The sequence below is a fragment of the Salvelinus fontinalis genome, chromosome 25 (genome assembly GCF_029448725.1).
Source record: "Salvelinus fontinalis isolate EN_2023a chromosome 25, ASM2944872v1, whole genome shotgun sequence".
Taxonomy (NCBI): Eukaryota; Metazoa; Chordata; class Actinopteri; order Salmoniformes; family Salmonidae; genus Salvelinus; species Salvelinus fontinalis.
The window spans coordinates 30,721,705-30,746,991 of record NC_074689.1 but is presented as its reverse complement, the minus strand read 5'-3'; the positions used below and the strand labels follow the sequence as shown (position 1 = coordinate 30,746,991).

The 25,287-nt window shown below is 43.1% G+C and overlaps 1 protein-coding gene and 1 pseudogene across 1 annotated transcript in view; both read left to right on the top strand.

Moving 5' to 3' along the window:
• The first annotated feature begins 14,312 nt into the window (after positions 1-14,312).
• Positions 14,313-21,615, top strand: LOC129823336 (ankyrin repeat and SAM domain-containing protein 6-like; annotated as a pseudogene).
• A 2,130-nt stretch (positions 21,616-23,745) lies between these two features.
• Positions 23,746-25,287, top strand: part of prkdc (protein kinase, DNA-activated, catalytic subunit) — a 45,747-nt gene continuing 44,205 nt past the window's right edge. The window contains exons 1-2 of the mRNA XM_055881850.1: positions 23,746-24,136; positions 25,101-25,177. Coding sequence (XP_055737825.1) covers positions 23,968-24,136; positions 25,101-25,177 — 246 coding nt within the window. The 5' untranslated portion in view covers positions 23,746-23,967. The remainder of the gene's footprint in view (positions 24,137-25,100; positions 25,178-25,287) is intronic.

Sequence of the window (25,287 nt, the reverse complement as noted above, 5' to 3'; positions counted from 1 at the left end):
CCTCGATAACTACTGTGATTATTATTATTTGACCATGCTGGTCATGTATGAACATTTGAACATCTTGGCCATGTTCTGTTATAATCTCCACCCGGCACAGCCAGAAGAGGACTGGCCACCCCTCATAGCCTGGTTCCTCTCTAGGTTTCTTCCTAGGTTTTGGCCTTTCTAGGGAGTTTTTCCTAGCCACCGTGCTTCTACACCTGCATTGCTTGCTGTTTGGGCTTTTAGGCTGGGTTTCTGTACAGCACTTCGAGATATTAGCTGATGTACGAAAGGCTATATAAAATAAACTTGATTGATTGATCGAATCCCTGAGCTGACAAGGTAAAAATCTGTCGTGCTGCCCCTGAACAAGGCAGTTAACCCACTAGGCTGTCATTGTAAATAAGAATTTGTTCTTAACTCACTTGCCTAGTTAAAAAAAATGTAAGTTGTGTCTCGGGAGGGGAAATAATATTGTTCAGCCTGGGTTTTATGCATGCTAATGAAAGCGTACAGAGCACAGACATTATCACAACATGAGACAGAACTTCATTGTGCCTCTGGTTTGGCCTGTCATGTTGCAGGAGCATTTCATTTCATGGAGTCTGTTGTGTCATATAGAATAGTCCAATTCTGTAAGGTGCCAAGGTGAATCATTACTGTGGGTCTAATGGCAAAGTAGCTTTGTTCTACTATCACTCAAACTTGATCAACCTATAATTACCAAAAATGTATTTTGTCTGTTACATAATTGAATAGCAAATGAAGGTTTTTCCCACTGAAACACAATAACACCAAAGGAGTTGAGCGAAAAATAGCATTTCCACTGACCATTGACGGCCAGCGTATTCAACCATATTTATCCCAAGATAAGATTCATATCACTGCAGATGAGAGGAGCGGACCAGGGACACTTTAGGATGTTGAGATGCACACTAATGCCATTTCCCCATTAGAAGAACCAAGAGGAGGAACTAGGATGAAAGAGAACTAAAAAGAACTAGGAACAATGGTTCCTCGGCTTGTCTCCACTACCAATGGAATCAGAACAAAAGCTTAGGAGAACTTCGCTAGCTAGCTGCATAGAAATCAAAGGGATGCCATATGGAAAGTACAAAAAGCATGAAGATTCTTCTTACCAGCATAGACGTCTTCTTCATTCCTGTCATACTGATTAGAGTGGGTGTCACCAGAGAGGCAGTGGCTAGAGTGTAACATGATGACAGAATGCTGGGGGTCTAAGAGGCTTGACCTCAGAGACTGGTGATATTGCTGGGGTCTAAGATTCTTGGCCTCAGAGGCTTGTGATATTGCTGGGGTCTAGGAGCCTTGGCCTCAGAGACTTGTGATATTGCTGGGGTCTAGGAGCCTTGGCCTCAGAGACTGGTGATTTTGTATAAACCGTATGAGGCAACTCCTTTCTAACTGCTCTTCCTGGAATTTTAATACGTTGTTCATTGTAGAACACCCTAAAGTGTCCTCAAATGTACACAGTACTTCAGAGCAGGTGCTCACTAAGGGGCCAGGGTTCTGGTCTAGAAGCACGTTTTCGACTACTCCTACTGTTTTGCAAAGGTATTGCAGTGTAACTGACGCCCGGCCCAGAAAAACTATTTGCATAGCTGGCCACATAGAAGTCCTAAAATTCCTAATAAGACACTTTAGTCATCACCTTTGTGCACAAGACATAATTTTTTCCCTCCCATCACTCACAGCCGAAGATATTAACATTTTATATTCATCCAACGTCTGCCATGTGTTTGGCTGATGTGATGACTTTGTTGCTACTCGCGCTTTTCCCTGGGCGCACTGAATGCTTGTGCATGTGCTTGTGATGTTGGTCCGTATAAACCGGATGCAACCCGGATATAGACGTCAATGAATCGGCATATGCGAACGTGAGAAGTTTACATTGAAAACAATGGTCGGACATCTTGGACGCAGTCTCCAGTTCTTCTTATACCCCAGTGGTGCTCACTAGTCTCTCTGGTGGCCCTCATCTCCAAGGTGAAACCTCACCTTTGTTTTGGACAAAATGTTATGTTCTTTTTGGGGGGGTTACAGGTACATTATTCATTTCAAATTATACGTTTATAAAAGATATACCTGTAGGCTGCCACTCAAAAATAAATAAAGAAGAAATACAGATTAAATGATAATAAATGCAATATAAAGAGTGGGCCTCCACCCCCAACCTTCCATCCCATTCCCCCAAACCAACATGTCTCAATCTAACAATCTTAATGTCAAGTAATCCAACACTCTACTCTGTCTCTGTTTTGATCGCTTTTCAATGAATTCTAATCACATCCAGGTGTTACATCTTCTTGTCCATTGATCTTCTCTGTATGCTCTGCTAGAAAGTCACCTCAATATAGTCCCACAGTGGTATCTCCTAACTCCAAATGTGTTTGTGAAGGGCATTTAGCTTGTAAAAGAGAATAAGAAGTGCTACTTCACTTCAATTAAATTATAATGGTATCACAATGGATCGAAAATGGTAGTCATTGGATGCAAGGGGCTAAATCATGAGATATAATGGCTGTTGCTTGTATCTTGAATTAAGGATAACATATTCAATATACACGCCATAACCATAATCTTTCTCGTTGGTTAGCTTGCCTTTGTTGGGATACTGTGTCAGGATATGTTTTCAATGGAGGAGTTTTGTTTTTAGCCCTCAGGAAAGAGTGTCTGTGTAGCCAGGGCATTCAGCCGGGCCTACATTTCATCTGATTTAAACACTTAGGCCCAACCAAGCCTCTGTCTTTATCAACTCTACCATCTGCTCAGGATTTACTAGACATGACTGAGTAAAATGGAAAGCAATCATGCTTACTCATGATCAAGCTGAACATCAGACAACAAACATGTATATTAACATCTCCTGTAATTGAACTTAGGAGTAACATTTAGCATCAACTGTGTATTTTTTGCTTCATAATCAGTCACATAACAAAAACGGTGTTGTTGTGACTTTAGAGTTCTGTAGGATGGTGAATGATTTCATTCCGAGGGTTCTTAAAATTCAGAGCTGATCTTGAAGAATGTCTCAGGACCGAAGCTAATTAAAGATGAATGAGCCTCCGAACTTTAAAGGGGCAATCTGCAGTTCGAACAATAAAGCGGTCAACCCCGCCTCTGTTTTGGTAAAAAGCTGAGGGTTGGGCCTGGAGAAATGTAACCACTCTCAAGTTCATAGAAAGAGCTATGGATGTAAGGACTGATTATCCATGAATATTTTTAACCATGTTTTGAGGCTATAGAGTGTTTGTTTACATTTACTTTGTTTACAAACAATAGAGTAAAATAAGCTTTATATTTTGGGTTCTGATGGGGTATGACAGTTGAACAAAGCTCCTGATACATTTACAAGTTATACTGTATACATTTAAGCATCAATGGGTATACATCATTCATTTAAAAGTCCAAAAATGAATGTAGTAATCACAGATTGCCTCTAGAGTTGTGTAAAATAATATTGTAAACAAGATCTGATTATAAAGGAGGTTTCTTGACAATCACTGTTAGACTGTATGGAGATTAGTAAGAAATAGCTTTACAATATGGTTTACAATCATTTCAATGTGATAGTCAATAGATACTTTGGCCTCAAATTATACGGAAGGTGTTACGGCCGTTGATTGAAGGAGACCAAGGTGCAGCGTGGTAGACGTACATTTTTTCTTTATTAAAAATGACACCGAAAAACTACAAAATACAAGAACGAACGTAAAGCTATATGCAGTGCAGAAAGCAACTACATACAAACAAGATCCCACAACTGAAGGTGGGAGAAAGGGCTGCCTAAAAGTATGATCCCCAATCAGAGACAACGATAGACATCTGCCTCTGATTGGGAACCATACCCGGCCAACAAAGAAATAGACAAACTAGAATGCCCACCCAAATCACACCCCGACCTAACCAAATTGAGAAATAAAAAGTCTCTCTGAGGTCAGGGCGTGACAGAAGGTGAAATTACAGAGTAGGTTAGTGCATGTATGCTTCCAAAGCCTGTGTGCCTTCACTGATTAAACATGCCTTCTTATAGTCAAAGATGAGGGGTAGTTTAGATTAAAATGGCACCGGGGAAGAAGGCAGACGTTTTACGTGTCCAACTGATTGTGTTTTTTTGTTCGTTTATTTGCGTTGTTTGTAACTTGTTTTTTAAACTTATTTTGTACATAATGTTAGCGCCACTGTCTCAAATCAAATCAAAGTTTATTTGTCACATGCGCTGAATACAAGAGGTTTACAGTGAAATGCTTACTTACAGGCTCTAACCAATAGTGCAAAAACGTTATTAGGTGAACAATAGGTAAGTAAAGAAAAAAAAACAACAGTAAAAAGACAGGCTATTTACAGTAGCGAGGCTATAAAAGTAGCGAGGCTATAAAAGTAGCGAGGCTACATACAGACACCGGTTAGTCAGGCTGATTGAGGTAGTATGTAGATATGGTTAAAGTGACTATGCATATATGATGAACAGAGAGTAGCAATAGCATAAAAGAGGGGTTGGTGGGTGGTGGGTGGGACACAATGCAGATAGCCTGGTTAGACAATGTGCGGGAGCACTGGTTGGTCGGCCCAATTGAGGTAGTATGTACATGAATGTATAGTTAAAGTGACTATGCATATATGATAAACAGAGAGTATCAGCGTAAAAGAGGGGTTGGGGGGGGGGGGGGTGGCACACAATGCAAATAGTCTGGATAGCCATTTGACTACCTGTTCAGGAGACTTATCGCTTGGGGGTAAAAACTGTTGAGAAGCCTTTTTGTCCTAGACTTGGCACTCCGGTACCACTTGCCATGCGGTAGTAGAGAGAACAGTCTACGACTGGGCTGGCTGAGGTCTTTGACAATTTTCAGGGCCTTCCTCTGATGTAGAGGTCCTGGATGGCAGGCAGCTTAGCCCCAGTGATGTACTGGGCCGTATGCACTACCCCCGGTAGTGCCTTGCGGTCAGAGGCCGAGCAATTGTCGTACCGGGCAGTGATGCAATCAGTCAGGATGCTCTCGATGTTGCAGCTGTAGAATCTTTTGAGGATCTCAGGACCCATGCCAAATCTTTTTAGTTTCCTAAGGGGGAATAGGCTGTGTCATGCCCTCTTCATGACTGTCTTGGTGTGTTTGGACCATTCTAGTTTGTTGTTGATGTGGACACCAAGGAATTTGAAGCACTCAACCTGCTCCACTACAGCCCCGTCGATGAGAATGGGGGCGTGCTCGGTCCTCGGTCCTCTTATGACCGAAAATAACTTCTGGACATCAGGACTGCAATCACTCACCACAGACTGGCAGAATCCTTTTTTTCCTTTAACGAGTCTGACGAGCCCGACGCGAAGATATACTGCTTTCTCGGGAACAGGCCCAGATGAAGAGGAGGTGGAGAAAAAGGGTCCGGAGGGCAGGCTGCCTTCTGAGAATTCATAGGCAATTTAATAAACCCCCACTTCCTTCCATTCTGCTAGCAAACGTGCAATCTTTGGACAATAAAATAGATGACCTACGCGGAATATTATACTACCAACGGGACATTCAAAACTGTAATATCTTACGCTTCACGGAGTCGTGGCTGATACACTATCAACATACAGCTGGCTGGTTATATGCTGCACTGGCAGGATATAACAGCGGCATCTGGTAAGACAAGGGGCGGCGGAATATGTATTTTTGTAAACAACAGCTGGTGCACGATATCTAAGGAAGTCTCGAGCTATTGCTCGCCTGAGGTAGAATATCTCATAATAAGCTGTAGACCACACTATCTGTATTTTTCGTAACTGTTTACATACCACCACAGTCAGAAGCTGACACTAAGACAGCATTGAATGAGCTGTATTCCGCCATAAGCAAACAAGAAAACGCTCACTTAGGAGCGCTCCTAGTAGCTGGACACTTTAATGCAGGGAAACTTAAATCCGTTTTACCTCATTTCTATCAGCATGTTAAATGTGCAACCAGAGAAAAAAACTCTGGACCACCTCTACTCCACACACAGAGACGCAAACAAAGCTCTCCCTCGTCCTCCATTTGGCAAATTTGACCATAATTCTATCTTCCTGATTCCTGCTTACAAGCACCAGTGACTAGATCAATAAAAAAGTTGTCAGATGAAGCAGATGCTAAGCTACAGGACTGTTTTGCTAGCACAGACTGGAATATATTCCAGGATTCCTCCGATGGCATTGATGAGTACACCACATCAGTCATTGGCTTCATCAATAAATGCATCGATGACGTCGTCCCCACAGTGACCATACGTACATACCCCAACCAGAAGCCATGGATTACAGGCAACATCCACACTGAGCTAAAGGCTAGAGCTGTCGCTTTCAAGGAGCGGGACTCTAACCAGGAAGCTTATAAGAAATTCCGCTATGCCCTCCGACAAACCATCAAACAGGCAAAGCCTCAATACAGGACTAAGATCGAATCGCACTACACTGGCTCTGATCCACGTCGGATGTGGCAGGGCTTGCAAACCATTACAGACTATAAAGGGAAGCACAGCCGAGAGCTGCCCAGTGACACGAGCCTAGCAGACGAGCTAAATAACTTCTATGCTTGCTTCGAGGCAAATAACACTGAAACATGTTTGAGAGCACCAACTGTTCCGGAAGACTGTGTGATCACGCTCTCCGCAGCCGATGTGAGTAAGACTTTTAAACAGGTCAACATTCACAAGGCCGCAGGGCCAGACGGATTACCAGGACGTGTACTGCAAGCATGCGATGACCAACTGGTAAGTGTCTTCACTGACATTTTCAACCTCTCCCTGTCTGAGTCTGTAATACCAACATGTTTTAAGCAGACCACCATAGTGCCTGTGCCCAAGAACACGAAGGTAACCTGCCTAAATGACTACCGACCTGTAGCATTCACATCTGTAGACATGAAGTGCTTCGAAAGGCTGGTCATGGCTCACATAAACACCATTATCCCAGAAACCCTAAACCTACTCCAATTTGCATACCGCCCCAACAGATCCACAGATGATGCCATCTCTATTGCACTCCACACTGCCCTCTCCCACCACCTTGACAAATGGAACACCTATGTGAGAATGCTATTCATTGACTACAGCTCAGCGTTCAACACCATAGTACCCTCAAAGCTCATCAATAAGCTAAGGACCCTGGGACTAAACACCTCCCTCTGCAACTGGATCCTGGACTTCCTGACGGGCCACCCCCAGGTGGTAAGGGTAGGTAACAACACATCCGCCACGCTGACCCTCAACACAAGGGCCCCTCAGGGGTGCGTGCTCAGTCCCCTCCTGTACTCCCTGTTCACTCATAACTGCACGGCCAGGCACAACTCCAACACCATCATTAAGTTTGCCAATGATACAACAGTGGTAGACCTGATCACCGACAAGACAGACTACAGGGAGGAGGTCAGAGACCTGGCCGTGTGGTGCCAGGACAACAACCTCTCCCTCAACGCGATCAAGACAAAAGAGATGATTGTGGACTACAGGAAAAAGAGGACCGAGCACGCTCCCATTCTCATCGACAGGGCTGTAGTGGAGCAGGTTGAGAGCTTCAAGTTCCTTGGTGTCCGCATCACCAACAAACAATCATGGTCTAAGCACATCAAGACAGTTGTGAAGAGGGCACGACAAAACCTATTCCCCCTCAGGAGACTGAAAAGATTTGGCATGGGTCCTCAGATCCGCAAAAGGTTCTACAGCTGCACCATCCAGAGCATCCTGACTGGTTGCATCACTGCCTGGTATGGCAACTGCTCGGCCTCGGACCGCAAGACACGACAGAGGGTAGTGCGAACGGCCCAGTACATCACTGGGGCCAAGCTTCCTACCATCCAGGACCTCTATACCAGGCGGTGTCAGAGGAAGACCCTAAAAATTGTCAAAGACCCCAGCCAGCCTAGTCATAGACTGTTCTCTCTGCTACCGCACGACAAGCGGTACCGGAGCGCCAAGTCTAGGTCTAAGAGGCTTCTAAACAGCTTCTACCCCCAAGCCATAAGACTCCTGAACACCTAATCAAATTGCTACCCGGACTATTTGCATTGCCCCCCCCCCCCCCCCCCCCCTCTTTTTCACCGCTGCTACTCTCTGTTGTTATCATCTATGCATAGTCACTTTATTAACTCTACCTACATGTACATATTACCTCAACTAACTGGTGCCCCAGCATATTGACTCTGTACCGGTACCCGCCTGTACATAGTCTCGCTATTGTTATTTTACTGTTGCTCTTTAATGACTTGTTACTTTTATTTCTTATTCTTATCCATATTTTTTAAAACTGCATTGTTGGTAAGGGGCTCGTATGTAAGGTCTACAGCTGTTGTATTCGGCGCATGTGACTAATACATTTTTTATTTTGATTTGATAATCTGTCATTCCTGAGTCTTGGACATCAGTGACTACCCATGGATTTACAGAGGCTACCCTGCTGTGAAAATGTCAGTACTATACTGCCCTCTGCTGTTCTTTGTGTGAATTTACCATTTGCCTTTTTGTAGCGAGAGGCTACATTCAAACAAAACAGAGGAAATCTCGTTGTAACATTTAAAAGCAAATTGCTTTGTATTTGGAGAGATCATAAGTTTTGAAAAGCATTGCTGGAGAAGTCTCACTTGTGTTATAGTGTATAAATTTAAAAGCAACAATTTCATAGCCTTCCTCATATTAAAGGTTAAATAAATGTCAGCAATGTCAAGAAACTTCCTGTTGTCCACATCTATCTAAATGTTATCCTGATGGTAAGTGAGTGAAATACCCAGAGATATAACTTCCTGTGTCAATGACAATATCTGTAATAATAAGAAAATCTGACACCAAGCAAAATATGTTCACTAATGTTCTCACAGCTGTAGCTAAATCCCTTACTTACTGAAGCAAGCAATTTATCCCAAAAGGTATATGGAAATGCATACCGACTAAAATGAAACTGTGATCAGGGATGAGGAACATTCTTTAGTGCCCCGGAGTATGAAATTACCTAGATCTGGTAGATAAAGCTTTATTTTGTTTTACCTACTGTGCAAAACCAAATCTTTACAACCCCATAAATAATCTTGGGGATTTGCCTGCAGCAGTGACAGATGTGGCTGGGCTGCTACAGCAAAGTGGCAGCCCAGAAGCCGGCGCACCAGTGATTGATACGCCCCTTTAGCTTAGCGTTGAGGAAAATGGTAATATATGCACAGTTGACATATATTGTCTAACTCAGAATGTGACTGAGGCTTAGAGACATTTCAACACCAGTTCTATATCTTCCACACACAAAGCACTACTAGTTTAGAGGGGCGATGGTAAACAACATATTCAATTGTGAAACATGGATGGAAAGCACCTCTTTCCTTTCTCTTAAAACCAATACTTTAGATAAGGGATTCTCAAGGACACTGTTGTCCATGATTGATTTGTCATCACCGCCTGTTGCCAGATCCAAGTCTTTTGATTTACAGTCAACAAAAGGCGGAATCAACTTCAGGGCTAAAGCCACACTCTGTAAGATGGTCACACTATCAAATATTGTTGTCAAAGTCGTATTCCCATGACTGTCAAATTAAGTTTTGATATGTTTTTGTTTTTCAAATTAGTTTAATTTAGTTTGCAAATAATACTCATTATAACCTTATAATAACATTATAACCAACATGTATGGCTGTGCTTTCTCATACTCCCAGGAACAAAATAATCAACATGTTAATCTAATGAGGGATCACTAATTTCACCCTCTACAAAATGAACTGCGCAGTGATATGCCACTCTGCACTTTATCATATTCAGTAATTTAAGTCAGAGTCAGCTAAAGTGTGAAGTGGGAAACAGACTTTGATAACAGCCTTCCCTGTTCTTCAGAGAGAGAGAGAGCGAGGTAGAGAGGTAAAGAGGTAGATAGGTAAAGAGGTAGAGTGAGAGAGAGCGTGAGCGAGAGAGAGAGAGAGAGAGGGAGAAAAAGGTGTCTGTGTGTCTCTCTCTCTTTCTCTCTCTCTTTTTCTCACAAAGTGTATGAACTGATCCCCCTCACAGAGCTTTAGATGGGCTTTGAATACTCAGAGAATGACAGGGCAATGAGAACAAAAGTACATTGATTTAGAGAGTCTCTTTTTGGTGACATGTCTTAAAGGGAAATTATGTTAAAACCTTTGCAACTGAATATTTCAGTTCTGGTGAATAATTTTGGGACATCTGTGTGTTTTTGCACTAAGGTCCCTGCACATTAAAAGCTTACGCAGATGTTTCACGTTTGGGACTATTTCAGTGTATGAGGTAGTGGCCTCACAACGTTGTTTCCTTCAGTTCCCGGATTCCATTAAAACAGCTAACGACTCAGACAGTCTAATATCCCATGCGGTTAAAGGTATTGGAATAGGGGGGGAATTAATAGACTGACCTTTCAGTTTTGGAACATATCCTCTGGATACATTCCAATGATGCATCCCTTCTGGACATGTGCATTAGTAGTCTACAGGAAGTTTCATTTCCGTTATAATTCATATGAACCAGAGGAATTAAACCAGTTTTACTGAAATAGCCCTTCATGATTTATTCAAATTGACTGTGGTGTGTTTAGATTTACATAATGAGCTATAACAGCTCTAGTCAGCAGTTTAGCTACATATACTATTTATATACCTGCCTTCTGGGACAAACAAACACTTAAAGGAAAACTCCACCCCAAAACAATATTTTAGTATTCGTTTCATTAGTCCATGATTGACATAGTCCCAAAATGTTTTGCTTGTCAGCAATCAAGTTAAGATAAGTAATTCTCAAAATACAGAAATTCATCCCCGTATGATGGATTTTGCATCATTTGATGCTGCGTTTTGCGTCATACAGTTACATATCTTGAAAACATGATTGCTGACAAGCAAAACACTTTGGGACTATATCAACAATGGACTAAACAAATACCAAAATATAGTTTTGGGTTGGAATTTTCCTTTAACTCTTGCATATAGCAATAAGGCAATACTTTACGAAGAATGTTGATAACACCTTCTTTAAAGCCTGCTGTATAATGCATTATGACTTGAGCATGTATGACCCCCTTATACAGTCTTATTCTCTTCGTCTCAAATCTTGACAAAATGATAGCCATTTCGATCATCTGAAATGTTGATACATAGAGAGACATAACACATAAGGTAGTACGCCTGTCACGCCCTGGCCTTAGTTATCTTTGTTTTCTGTATTATTTTAGTTTGGTCAGGGTGTGACATGGGGGATGTTTGTGTGTGTTTGTCTCGTCTTGGGTGGCTGTATTATCTAGGGAGTTTTTGTAGAGTTCATGGGGTTGTGTTCAGTGTAGGTGTTGAGGTAAGTCTATGGTTGCCTGGAATGGTTCTCAATCAGAGACAGCTGTCTATCGTTGTCTCTGATTGGGAGCCATATTTAAGGCAGCCATAGGCATTAGGTAGGTTGTGGGTAATTGTCTATGTTGCATGTGTGCACGTAGTTTGTATAGCTTCACGATCATTTGTTGTTTTTGTATTAGTTTGTCAGTGTTCTTCAGTTTTCGTCATATTAAAAGAAGATGTATTCATATCACGCTGCGCCTTGGTCCACTCATTCACCTAAAGACGATCGTGACAACGCCTTACTACAAGACATTAAAAAGCCTCATACATGCATGCTTTAAGTGTTGCCCAATTGTTAGTCTAAATGTATTTGAAGTGCATAAATTACACTGTTGAATATCAAAACCATAATATCCAAAAAACATAGTGAAACCTGGCTGCAACCATATTGAAGGGCCAATATGACGGCACTGAGTTGATGATTGACGATCCCATTTCCCAGAAGAGTGCTGATATCTAGGGATCAGTGAGCTGTGATATGACTTTACAGTAACAAACAGGACCTAAGGAGAAAAATGGGAAAAAGCTTAGTGTTTTACACGTCCTACTGGCCAATGTAGACCTATTAGCAGTAAGGACAGACAAAGTGACTCCTACTTTAAGACTTGTCAAATCCTTTTATTTATAGCCGTGTTTCTATAAAAAAAAGTGTCCCTGTATTTTGGGGATGAGCGCACCTCCGGCTCTTTAGTCCGTTGCTGACGACATTGAGCTCTATATCAATGTTTGACAGGGTAATTGGAAATGGTTGATGTACAGGCCATAGTTGTTGTGCTTGGCCGGTTGCCACAGGTTGAAAAGAACATTACTCATTCAGGATCCTTACATTTAGGTTCATAAACTGTGTGTGGAGTGGAGTTATGAGAGGAGAATGTGACCCTCAAATTAATTGGTAGTTGACTACACACAATGCAGTTGACAGGAGAATGACTCCATCTGCTGTTGGTGGGTAGTGCTACAGTGCATTCGGAAAGTATTCAGACCCCTTGACTTATTCCAAATGTTGTTACGTTGCAGCCTTATTCTAAAATGTATTAAATTGTTACTTTTCCTCATCAATCTACACACAATACCTCATAATGACAAAGTAAAAATTGGAAATATTACATTTGCATAAGTATTCAGACCCTTTACTCAGTACTTTGTTGAAGCACTTTTGGCAGCAATTACAGCATCGTCTTCTTGGGTATTACGTTACAAACTTGGCACACCTGTATTTGGGGAGTTTCTCCCATTCTTCTTTGCAGATCCTTTCAAGCTCTGTCAGGTTGGATGGGGAGCGTTGCTGCACAGCTATTTTCAGCTCTCTCCATAGATGGTTCAAGTACAGGCTCTGCCCGGGCCACTCAAGGACATTCAGAGACTTGTTCCAAAGCCACTCCTGCGTTGTCTTGGCTGTGTGTTTACGGTCATTGTCCTGTTGGAGAGTGAACCTTCGCCCCCAGTCTGAGGTCCTGAGCGCTCTGGAGCAGGTTTTCGTCAAGGATCTCTCTGTACTTTGCTCCACAGAGGAATTCTGGAGCTCTGTCAGAATGACCATCAGGTTCTTGGTCACCTCCCTGACCAAGGCCCTTCTCCCCCGATTGCTCAGTTTGGCCGGGCGGCCAGCTCTAGGAAGAGTCTTGGTGGTTGGAAACTTCTTCCATTTAAGAATGATGGAGGCCACTGTGTTCTTGGGGACCTTCAATGCTGCAGAAATGTTTTTGTACCCTTCCCCAGATCTGTGGCTCAACACGATCCTGTCTTGGAGCTCTACAGACAATTATTCGACCTCATGGCTTGGTTTTTTCTCTGACATGCACTGTCAACTGTGGGACCTTATATAGACAGGTGTGTGCTTTTCCAAATCATGTCCAATCAACTGAATTTACTACAAGTGGACTCCAATCAAGTTGTAGAAACATCTCAGGGATATTCAATGGAAACAGGAGCTCAATTTAAATTTGTCTCATAGCAAAGGGTTTGAATACTTCCGTAAATAAGGTATTTCTGGGGGTTTTCTCTAAAATGTCTAAAAACTTGTTTTCAAGTATTGTGTGTAGATTTGATGAGGGAATTATTTTATTTAATCAATTTTAGAGTAAGGCTGTAACGTAACAAAATGTGGAAAACGTGAAGGGGTCTGAATAGTTTCCGAATGCACAGCTATACAGAGTTTGCAGCCCTACAGAATCAATGAAGTATTGAATCCTGATCAAAGTATTAGGGTCCTAAATTCATCTCCCCAAAGTGTAACTATTTCATTCCACTACATACCCCCCATAGATTTAAAAGGAATGGATTGGTGTAAGATAAATATGGTGGAGACTACCTCTAGCCCATGCTTGGGGTGTCTAACCCATAGAGTGGTTTTAATTGATGAGGGGGAGTGAACGAGTACACCCTATGGGAGAAGGGTAGAGAATCTGACTGCAGCCATTTCACAGGAGGTTGGTGGCACCTTAATTGGGGAGAACGCGCTGGTGGTAATCACTGGAGGGCTATAGGTGGGATGGTATCAAATACTTCAAACACATGGAAACCATGTTGCCATTCCATTAGCTCCGTTCCAGCCATTATTATGAGCCGTCCTCCCCTTAGCAGCCTCCACTGGAATGCATTTATAAAAGACAATTGTCAATTCAATTAACAACCACAAGTCCAATTCATAAAAAGCAATATAAAACAATAGTGGCGTAAAGAAGCGTTAATATGTTTCACATTTCCTACAACAAAAATGTCCAGTGATCTCTAATTTAGAAGCCTAGAGAACAGTAGGCCTATATCCAAAATCCAATGTCATGCCTAATTAATATTAAAGTTGACCATTAAAATATGAATATTAAGTTGCTATACTACAAATGAATGTGATGAATGATTTGAATGACTGTACTGTTGGTTAGAGCTTGTGAGTTAAGCATTTCATTGTACTTGTGGTGCTGGGCTGTGTGGTCCGAAAAGACCGCTATTATGTTTGATTCATTTTGCGCACGCAGAATGTCAACAGGGAACAATGATTTCCAGAGGTTGAGACGGGATGGTAACACCGGTTGCTATATGATTACAGTAGAAAATAAAAAAGCTTTTTATTTTTGTGATAGTACAAACAAAACCTGCGTATTACTCGAGGAGTGAACTTTACACTTGTTAGTGCGTCATGCTTTTCAAAGATGGGCCACCGATAGACATTGGAGACATTTTTTATAACATCACAACTGAAACTCAAACTAACCTTAGAGATGAATGTTCCGGGAAACGCACTGTTGTCGTTTCGTGCTTGTGATTAAGGCGACTACGAAACTGCTCGAGGGATTCTTGAGATAGTGGACATGAGAATCTGGTCTGATTTCTACTGCGAAAGGGGGCTTCGGTGGACAGCCTTAACAACTATGGCTGGACGCCTCTCATGTGGTCGCTACCAATTTATGTGCTCATTGGTCAATAACTTATACAGATGTTAAATGGGTGTGTCACCGATTAAAACGTTATAATTATAATATTATAATATGCACAACAAAATAAAACAATCCTTACTAGCAGGGGTGCGTTTCCCAAAAACATAAAGTGAATCTTTAACGGTAAGAACCATTATGCTCTCCTGGAAAAGCTTTATGGACACTACTGACCTGCAAACCGATATTTCATTTCATAATTGGTTAAAATAAGGTCTCCTTATAGCCTCTCTGCTCTCACATGTGCTAACACTTCCAGGTCACCTGTGTACTATGTGACCAATGACCCAATGTGAGAGTTCCCCTGGTCTACAAAACATGAAGCATTAAGATATCATTGTTCGGCCATTGCCTACATCTTAGTACAGTATGTTTTTGGAAATCTCTGGACAGTTCCATTCTAATATATGCCATTTAGCAGACACTTTTATCCAAAGAGACTTAGTCATGCGTGCATACATTTTTACATATTGGTGGCCCCTGGGAATCGAACCCACATCCCTGGTGGTGCAAGCGCCATGCTCTACCAACTGAGCTACAGAGGATCATGACATTGTCTTGTCGCCCAACAGGTTTGGCCATCTAAATGTGGCCCACATCCTGCTGGAGAACAGGGCAGAGGTGAACGACGGGAACCGGATGAGGGCCAACGTTTTGACCATGGCGGCCACACCCACATGGCCAAGCTCCTCCTGGAGAGTGGCGCCTTTGTCGACGACTACGACCACCTGGCGCTTGCCAAGGGCATCGCCAACGGCAACAACAACAATAGCATCGGCAGCTTTGGCAGCGACGAAAGAGACTTCATGAACATCAAGGTGCTCGCCACGGGGTGGCCATTCACTTGCACCTGGAGTGGGGGGCAGAGGTGAACATTTCCCAGAAGACAACAGACTGGGGCGCCCTCATGCTGGCCATGCTGAGCAGGAAGGTGGGCGTGGCCCAGCAGCTGGTAGAGCGGGGGGCAGACCCGGACCAGGTCAATGTGCTGGCCAAGATGGCCTTTGACCTGTCACTGCAGCTCAAGCAGAGGGATGTCAAGGCCTACCTGGACTCCATCATCACCCTGCGCCCACAGCCATGTATGGACCAGCCAACGAGTTCACTTCTCTGTCCAGGTCTAACACAGGTGATTTGGTGAAGCATGCTCATGTGATGACTAACCCTGCCTGAGACCTGAACACTTTTGTTAGCTTCCCAAGCTAACGTCCAGACTTTAGCCCGGTGGGCTAAAAGTCTTGTAACACATTGGGGACCCGGACTCGAACCCTGGTCGGTCACACACTGTCTGAAATGAGTTCTCCCATATTTGTTTTATCATTAAGCTTACTTGGAATAGAACAGAACAGATGCCCTGTATAAAACCTTCAGGCTAGGTATCAATTTGTTTAGGAAATGTTATTGTTGGCAGGGCTTGATGCTGATTCAGGGTTCTGTGTCCTGCTGAAGAAACATTCAGGAGAAAAACTGTAATAATCTTGAAATGCAGTCAGTGGTCACATCTTGGGTGTCTAAAAGAAACAGTCATCGTTACAGAATTCCCCCTTTAGACACCTGTTCTCTTTGATGTGCATCTTGTGTTTGGACAAGATGTACACAGGAGGGAATTTGTTCAGTCAGTTACCTATTCTAATGATCACGATGGCTCCGTCGTGATACTATGGATTAGGCTATATCTGCAATTTCTGTATAGCTGGAAAGACAATTTATGTCTTTGGTGTGGTGCAGATCGTGTACAATGAATCTTGCCTTCTTTGACTGCATTAGGGCTGAACCAATGATGTCTATAAAGTAAACCCTGGTTTGCTGATTCTATGTAATGGCCAATGAGAGGCTTTGGAGCCACTGGTGCCATATTGGCACTCCCCGGAAGGAGCAGTCCTCCATAGAAAAGAATGGAATTCTACAGTATTTCAATAAAATGTTTCAAGGTCAAAATTACATGTATTTATTTGTTGTAGTGGGGACATTAACATTAGTACTCTACAGAAATAAATGTCCAATGCAGCTGAAAATTAGCTGTTATTGGCAGAGGTTTGGAACTCTATTTCTTATTGGTCTAACTAATGGTGATGTCACCAGGCAGGCCAAAACTCCATCCCACCAAAACAGGCTGAAATATCAAGCGGTCTTTTCAAACAGCTCTTCAACTAAAACGGCATTATCTTAATTTTTACAATAGCACAGTATTATTCTAACCTCATAGTGTGGAATTATATATAAAACACTGCATTTGATTTAAATGTTCATGTTCAGTTCACTTAATATTTAAAAGTATGCATTACAGTTAAGGTGTCTGTAATAGAATATACTTGCCAAAAACAAATGTAGACATTAATAAATGTATTTCTATATCTTCCAAACTCTTTTTTTACACTGGAGGAGGAGTACCACCAAAATGGCTGTGCGGTGGCTTCAAAACTGCACCCCCGGTCAGTCATTTAGGGTTAATACATATCATTGGTCTTAACCTAAACAATTGTAAAAAATATTTTCTACATACATTTTCACAAATGTTTTGCAGTTTAATTGATGCATCAGAACTCTCAAGTCACTGCTCACGTAGTGTCCATATCACTCCTGCATTCTTAATGTATACATTATTTGTGTGGTATGCTGTACATCTAAGCACAATAACCTTAACTACAATTCAGGACAAAATTAGGACCAGTCACTTGTGTTTTGAGTTCCCTCATCCCTCTCCCTGGATAGCAGTCATGTGATTGTGGTACACTCTCCTGATGGTTTTGGACTTGTTAAAGACATGTTCTGGTACTTTGGCGACTAAGAAAATATTTTGGGGGAGGGCTGAATGTTTCAATGTGTAGTTCATACATGCATATACTATGAGCAGAATGACTATCATACCTCAATTAGCCACAGAATCCCTAGTTTGAAGCTGTGCAGCGACCATTTCCCCTATATTTACCCCCACGTGGGCCAGCCCCCTAGCAATTCAAGTTCAAGCCCCTCGTATTTGAGTGATAGCTAGCAAGAGGCCTGCCCGGCTCAATGGACACAGCAGAGAAAGCGAGAGAGATCGATGACATGGTGAACATATGTGACATAGTACACAATCTTTGGGGAACACTTTTGGCTTGTAAGTGCTACTTGTATAACTACGGGCTAAAAAGTATACAAAAGTACCAGAGAATCTCTTTAACTTTAGCCTGTACATCTCTCCAGTATTTCTCCACTGAGGGTTCCCTGCCTTATCCTGTTACCCAATGTGACTGGGTTCAGCAGTGGGGTAGTGTGTGGTGGGTAGCATAGTTCATGACCATGTCTGATTGTTGCTTCACCCCCACCAAAAGGTCCTTTGTATATTTATCTTCTGTTCTTTTAACCCCCTCATAGATGACAAGAAGAGGAGACAAGATGTCTTCAGTGCCTTGAAGTTAGGTGAGTTTAGAGGACGCAGACACATGTTAAACAGAGGTTTGCCTTGTGAGAGGACGTATTGCATTTTAAGGGGAAAGCTGTCATATTGAGCTATGTCTTCAATATGTAAACCAACCATGAATGTAGGTAAGCCAAGAAGTAATTTTCAAACATCCCCAAAATGGGGCCTATGTGATTTTATGAGAATCTAACATGGCATGTGCACTGGGCAATCTTACATAGTTGCTCAATGCAGTCTGGCGTAAGTGCTAAACCCTGGGAGGGAAGATTGTGTGGGGTCTGAAAACCTCTCATTCACAACTAACCCTAAATCCTGCGAGGGACAATTGTGTGGGGTCTGCAAGGGTTGAACACATTTGAAACTTTTGGGTAGAGACCAGAGACCTTTGTTTCAGTAAGATTGTCTGTAGCTGAAATTGGGTGGTCTGTGGTAATCCTGTGTGTGTGTGTGTGTTCATTTGCATATCTCTGTGTGTGTGTGTGTGTGTGTGTGTGTGTGTGTGTGTGTGTGTGTGTATCTCAGGCAACTCCCAACTGGTGAAGGAGATCTTGGAGGGGGACCCGTCCCAGGTGAACATGGCCAACCCGGACGGGGTGTCTCCCCTGATGATCACAGCTGTCAGTGGGCAGCTGGATGTGGTGCAGCTCCTGGTTGAGAAGATCACCTACGTGGACAAACAAGATAGAGTACATGGCTGGACCCTCATGCAGGCCACGTACTATGGGTAAACACGTATGACATGTGGCAGCCATTTTGGTTATGCTTTCTTGTACGACACAGACACCTTCACAAACACACAATGGCTAAAACACTCATACAGCCAGGTTGCATGAACTTTGCTTTTTAGGAGTTGGCTTCATATCTAAGCTTTTCTTCTTTCGTACCTGTGCTCATAGGAATGAAGATGTGGTGAAGTATCTGCTCAATCAGGATGCAGATGTCAACCTGCGAGCCAAGAATGGATACATGGCCTTTGACCTGGTCAAAAGCTGCTGAATGACCCAGGTAAACCACGACTCAACCTGCCACTGCTTCTGGGTGTATTACTTGTGTAGATAGTCAGTGTCAAGTGTTAGAATGCATCTGCACTGTGATATGTGTCGTAACCATTGCTAGTGCTTAGTTCACCAGGGGTGTATTCACTAGGTACCAAACAGGAGCAAACAGAATGAAATTAAACTGGGAGGGACCTACCTGAATTTGTCCAATAGAAATGTCTAAATGTTTTCTGTTTGGAGTAAACGGCTTCCGTTGCAAAACCCTTTGGACTAATGATTACATCCCCGGTAAACACAATACACCCCAGTCACGCTCAGCCATTTGCTTCCCCACAGACACTGAGCTGGTGAGGCTGTTGGTGTCCATCTGCATACAGGTAGACAAAGACAAGGGAAAACACCAGGGCAGGACTCCCCTCACCGGCTCCATGAGCAGGCAGTTTCTCAACAACGTCCCAGTACCACCTGATGACAGAGGAGGACTTAAGCTTATGCACTGTTAAGACCAAGGCCAAATTAACTCAGATTGCAGACCACATTTGGCCTGCGGGCCAGTTGTTGTTTACTCTCAGCTTATTATCATATGACATTACTGTCTCCTTCCTGTCCAGTCGTGCTGGAACAGGATGTCTAACAGGTTCCGGAGGCTCAAGCTGAACCACACTCTAAGGCATGGGCTGTCCTCCAACCGCCTGGCCCCCTACCCAGACAACCCCGAGGCATCTCTGGAATGCCACCATGAAGGCTGAGAGGAAGTGTGCCACCCCCAAAGGAGTGCCCCCTGCAGCTCTGGGGAGGACTGACATCAGCACAGCGTGGACAGCCAAGAGCAAAGACAGTGGTGACACATGACAAACAAATGTTAAACAAGCTTCCAAAGTTGTTGTTTTTGTTTTGAAAGCTGAATTTGTGTAAATACAGTATAGCCAGTTTAGAACCAGCATGCCAACACTCTAGTCTTGTAAGATGCTGTCCTACTGATTGGATTGTCTGTGGGAAATGGCAATTGAACAAAAGCAGTGGCGTAAATGGTTCCGTTGCAAAACCATCTTGATTCCATGATGTTTTGGAGCTGTTCATTTTTCACAATGGCCATATTCTTACTGAGAGATTTAGTTGAAACATACTGTTTTGTGGTCAGTGGGTGAAACAGTTGGACCTTGGATAGAGGAACATGAGTCAAGTATGGTACTAGACAGTGGCGGTTCTAGCTTGTATGGCTCCCTGGGCATACACCCCCCCATACTGCAATGCTGGTGTGATTGAATTGATTAAAACGTATACTAAACTTCCAGCTGAGAAACGGGGCGTCCCTGACCCGTCTGCCAACAACAAGCTGAAGGCAGTGATCCCACCCTTCCTGCCTCCGTCGAACTTTGAACCGTGAAACTCAGACTGCTCGCGAGTCATCCAAGAGGGCAAGAGTGAAACCCCGCAGCTGCCCATGCCACAGAGGCCCGGCAAAGCCAACCTCAACAGCAATGGCAACTGAGTCACATGTTGTCGACGATTTTCGGAAAAAACTATTTTCACTGTATGAAATTGAAAACCGCTGATAGATCGATCCTGATTTTGGAGGAAAGAAAATTATTATTTAATTTCATGCTGTGTCACAGACCTCTATCAGTCGTGTGATGAGCAGATCCATCAAGTTCCCCAGCATCACCAAGGGCCCCTCGTCCACCTCCCCCTCCAACTCAAGCAACTACTACTCCCCCCACTCCTCGGGGCCTCCAACAGTGTTCAACCGCCATGGGCCAGACTCACACAACCGCTTGGGTACAAGCACATATGTATGCATGCGCTAGGCTACACACACACACAAACACACACACAGATCCCCCGCTTTCAGACTTTTCATCTATGAGATTTGGGCAGACACAGCCAGTGCTCGTGCTGCTTCTCATGCGCTGCGTTTCCTCTCTTCCCCACAGGGGGCACTGACTTGTCTCAAATTGCTGCCCAGAGGAAGAGAGCTGCAGGCCTGCTGGATGCTTAGGCCCAGGCAGCAGAGGTCCCAAGCCCCACCCCTGTGCCTGCTCCTGCCTCCACTGTGCCTGACATCAGCCTCCCAGACATCCACAGCACCCCCAGCCTGGTGGCCAGCGATGTCCACTCCAGACGGGTCAGACATAAAATATACCAGCCTTATTATAAGACATTATAAAGGGTCACGCATGCTTACAAAATGTCAGTATTACTAGCAAAAGATGATGAAGTGATATACACACATCTATTTTCTGTGCAGACAGACCTGAAGAAGAGACCTGTCTGAAACCTCCTCCACCTCCAAGAGCACCTCTCCCACCCTGACCCCATCCCCCACCCCTGCCCTGGGGGACTCCCTGTCTTCCGCCTCCTCCCATCCACGCTCCAAGAGCAGCGGCGGCTCCAATAGTGGCACCATCACCGACGAGGGTGAGCCTGGGCATCTGTGGTTGGTATGAATACTTTAAAAACACACCCTTCCTCTGCTGATCTCTGCTTATCTCTTACTACAAACAGATTAACTATCCAGCCCATATTCGAAGAGCAAGAGGTATGTGTCATTCACACTATATCATAAGCCAAGTTGCATTTGCTACTTATTATAAAATGTTCATAGCTGTGGCTTACATGTCATTTCATCCAGGGTTGGGGTAAAATCCATTTAAATTCCAGTCAATTTAGGAACTATACTGAAAATCCAATTTACCTTAATGAGGAAAATGAGGAATTGGAATTTGGTTTACTTTTTGAATTGAATGGAATTGACCCCAACCCTGATTTCAGTCAGTCAGTCAGTCGGTCGGTCGGTCGGTCGGTCAGTGAGTGTGCATCCACTACAGGTGGATATGGAGGCTTTCTTTACTCTGACAGATGGAGACTTAAAGGATGGGGATTAAAACAGATGGGCCGAGGTATCAAATACTGGCAGCAATTTCTGAACTCAATGCTGGGAAGGTCGTTTTCATTCTTTACTAAACCCCCTTTCTGTGTTCCCTGCCTATCTATTTGTTTTATTTATATCGTGTTTAGTTACCAAAGAGGGGTCACACCTTGATACATCCACTGAAAATATATAAATTATTATGATTCACCTGAATTGTTGCTGCAGGGGAGAGAAAGGCAGATTTTGCAGTAGACCATCCACAACTTCCACTCCTCCTTTGGCAGCAGTGCCAGTAACCCCAGACCACCATGACATCACAAACCCCTAACCAGGATGCAGGACACATGGTGTCTGAATCCAATATTACACATGTTAAAATCCCATCTATAAACCTATGTCCCCATCACTTCCTTAAATTGCATTCACAGCCTGACTGTAATTAGTAGGCATATAATCATTCTGTTCTGTAGTTCCTACAGGCTGGGTCCGACACCAGGTGCGCGCACCTCTAACAAGAGGTAACAGGCATGACACTCCGATTGAAGACCAACCGTATAGGAAGTCAGAGTTGACCCTATAGCCCAGGTGTGAGGAGACTCTCCTGGACGCCAGCGTTCCAGAACACTCCCAGTGGGGGAGAACGCTGCAGCAAAAAAAACCCTGAAGGGACCCCATGACCCAGAGTTGGGGCCACGACTGGGAGGCGGTCTGCTGCTTAGCGACATAGCGGCACGTGATGTGCAGCCATCCTTTATTGCTATGGCAACAGGGCTGTCATAGGGGAGATACAGTAGAGGGAGTGAGCGGGTACTAGGAAAGAAAATGCCTAGTCATGTGTTAATGGATGTGGGAGATGAAAGCCTTTAGGCTGAGATTGAGACTGTTGCGACAAGCGCTGATGATGTACGAGAGAGTGAGTACTAAGTGAGAACGGACCTTCAGGCCCAGTTTCCTAGACACAGATTACGTCTAGTCCTGGACTAAAAAGTACATCCAATTAAGAATCTCTATTAAACATGCTTCTGAATCCAGGACTAGTCTTAATCTGTGTCTGGGAAACTGGCCCGTAATGTCTTAATGAATGTGGGAGATAAAGGTTTAAAAGGCTTGAATTAAGATTGTCGCACACTGATGATGTAAGTGATTGGAGGATGGTTTGCCAGAATGATGAGGGAAGATTGTCCTCATTTTTTTTTTAATGTCTGATTTTCAGTTTTTTTTCAGCCTTTCTCTTTTTCTACATTCGTTTTGGCTATTTCACTATCGGAAATGTTGTTACTTGTACTAAATCTAGTGATTTGTGTGTGTAAACAAAGTAGGATTTAGTCCGCTGATGAACGTAGTAACTGGCATTATTAAACCTCATGAAAAGATGGACAGTGTTCTTCTTTTGTTAGTATTCAGATTACTGCCAACCTACACATTGCTCTCTACAGACTGTAGAGTGTACACTAACTCAACTTTCTGTGTTATGGTTTTTGGCTTCCAAAATAAATAAATTAACAATATTTCCCTATAGGAATATAATCGATACTCCATGCCAGTAGATTACGCTGTTTACAGTTGCATGCGTTTAGCATTGACGACTACAGGGGTATATTCAGGATCTTTTCAGCGTTGCTTTAGCATTTGAAAACGACGATACATTTAAGGTTACTTATTAGACTTGTGACACAATCGCTGCCTGTTGAAAGGCTAGTCCATGCTAGAATTAAATTGCAATATAAATTAGAGTTTGATTGAGATTGCTACATTTTAAACAGTTGACATCTGATTTCCGGGTTTGTAACGTTTTTGAACATCATGCTTGGTCGTGAATATACCTTTGATGGGAGTGTTTAAACTTTTAGATGTATTTCTGGTCGCGCGCGTATGAATGTTGTTGATGTGTTCTAAGGATAGCTAGCAGTAGCTAGATTAGTTTAACATGTCCTCCGACGACAAAGTTAAGGTTGTTGGAGGGATTCAAGGGCATCTTCTGAAACTTCATGCAGCTCTCTCAGATGTCGACACAAGAGATGCAGCGCTAAGATGTCATGACATTATCGGGGACTTGGGGCAAGAATGCATGCTAACGAACAGCGAGAACGAGCTGGGTAAGGTTCACTGTAGTTCTATATAAAGTGTGCAATATATTAACTTAAGTGGTTGTCAGACCCAAACAGCATAACGTTAACTAGCTATGTAGATAGCATAGCAATTTAGCTAGCAAGTATAGATTTGCGCCTACCCTTGGCTTGCTAATGCTGGGGGGGGTGTATTAATTTAGCCTATTTTGTTGCAAAACTTTTCTTTAACGGGAAGGGACCTATCTGAATTTGTCTAATATAAACTCTCGTTTTCGTTTGGAGGAAACGGTTTCTGTTGCAAAACGTTTTGCTACAGAATTGGCGCAATGATTACATACCTTCCCAATGAACGAATACTGGCACAGACTGGGCACCTGTTTGAGACGATGGCCAGAGCCATTTTTTGAGATGCTAATAATCACAGTTACGCATGCGCATTGCACCCATCTTGAATGATGCCAAACGTCCCCATTCATATGTCATTTGGGATTAACTATCTAGGTAATAGTGATTTAAGACCCTAAATTAGCGTGTTTCTCAATGTTGTTTCATTCTAAGGACTAAAGGGGTCCTTACTTTTTTTGTAGCTCTTGACTATCAGGCCTGCTACATCTGAGGCTCTGGTCAGCAGCGTTGCAGGCTTGTCCACACTATGGGAAGATCTCAGTTGCATTCTCACGTCCTCTTCTAGTCTCTTTCTCAAAACCCATTGGATGAGAGCCAGAAGTCTCTCATTTCTGATCTCCCCCTCCAATGTGTTTTGAGGAGGCGGCAAAAGGAGAGGACACAAGGAGTATGCAATTAAGATCTTCCCTAGCTTTCAACAATCCGTTGGGGTCAGGAGGGCAAGTCCACGCTGCTCTAGGATGCTATTCTAATTCTGTAGGGACTATACGACATAGTGTTTTTGTGAAATATAGAATTACCTGTTTGTTTTTGAAGTGGTGAGTGAGTGACATCAAGTCATTGATTGATTTGTTTTCTCTTGAAGCTTTACATGCATCCTTGTTGTTCTCAAATGAAGATGGGTTGCTCAACTTTCTTCGAAAATCACTGGCATGTGAAGAGGTTAGTGCAAATGAATGAGGTCAATGAAAATCTGTTCCCCAATTTAAATGTAGAATGACAGTCCAGTTCTATTTTGTTGTTGTTGCCATGATGATTGGTTCATATTTAAA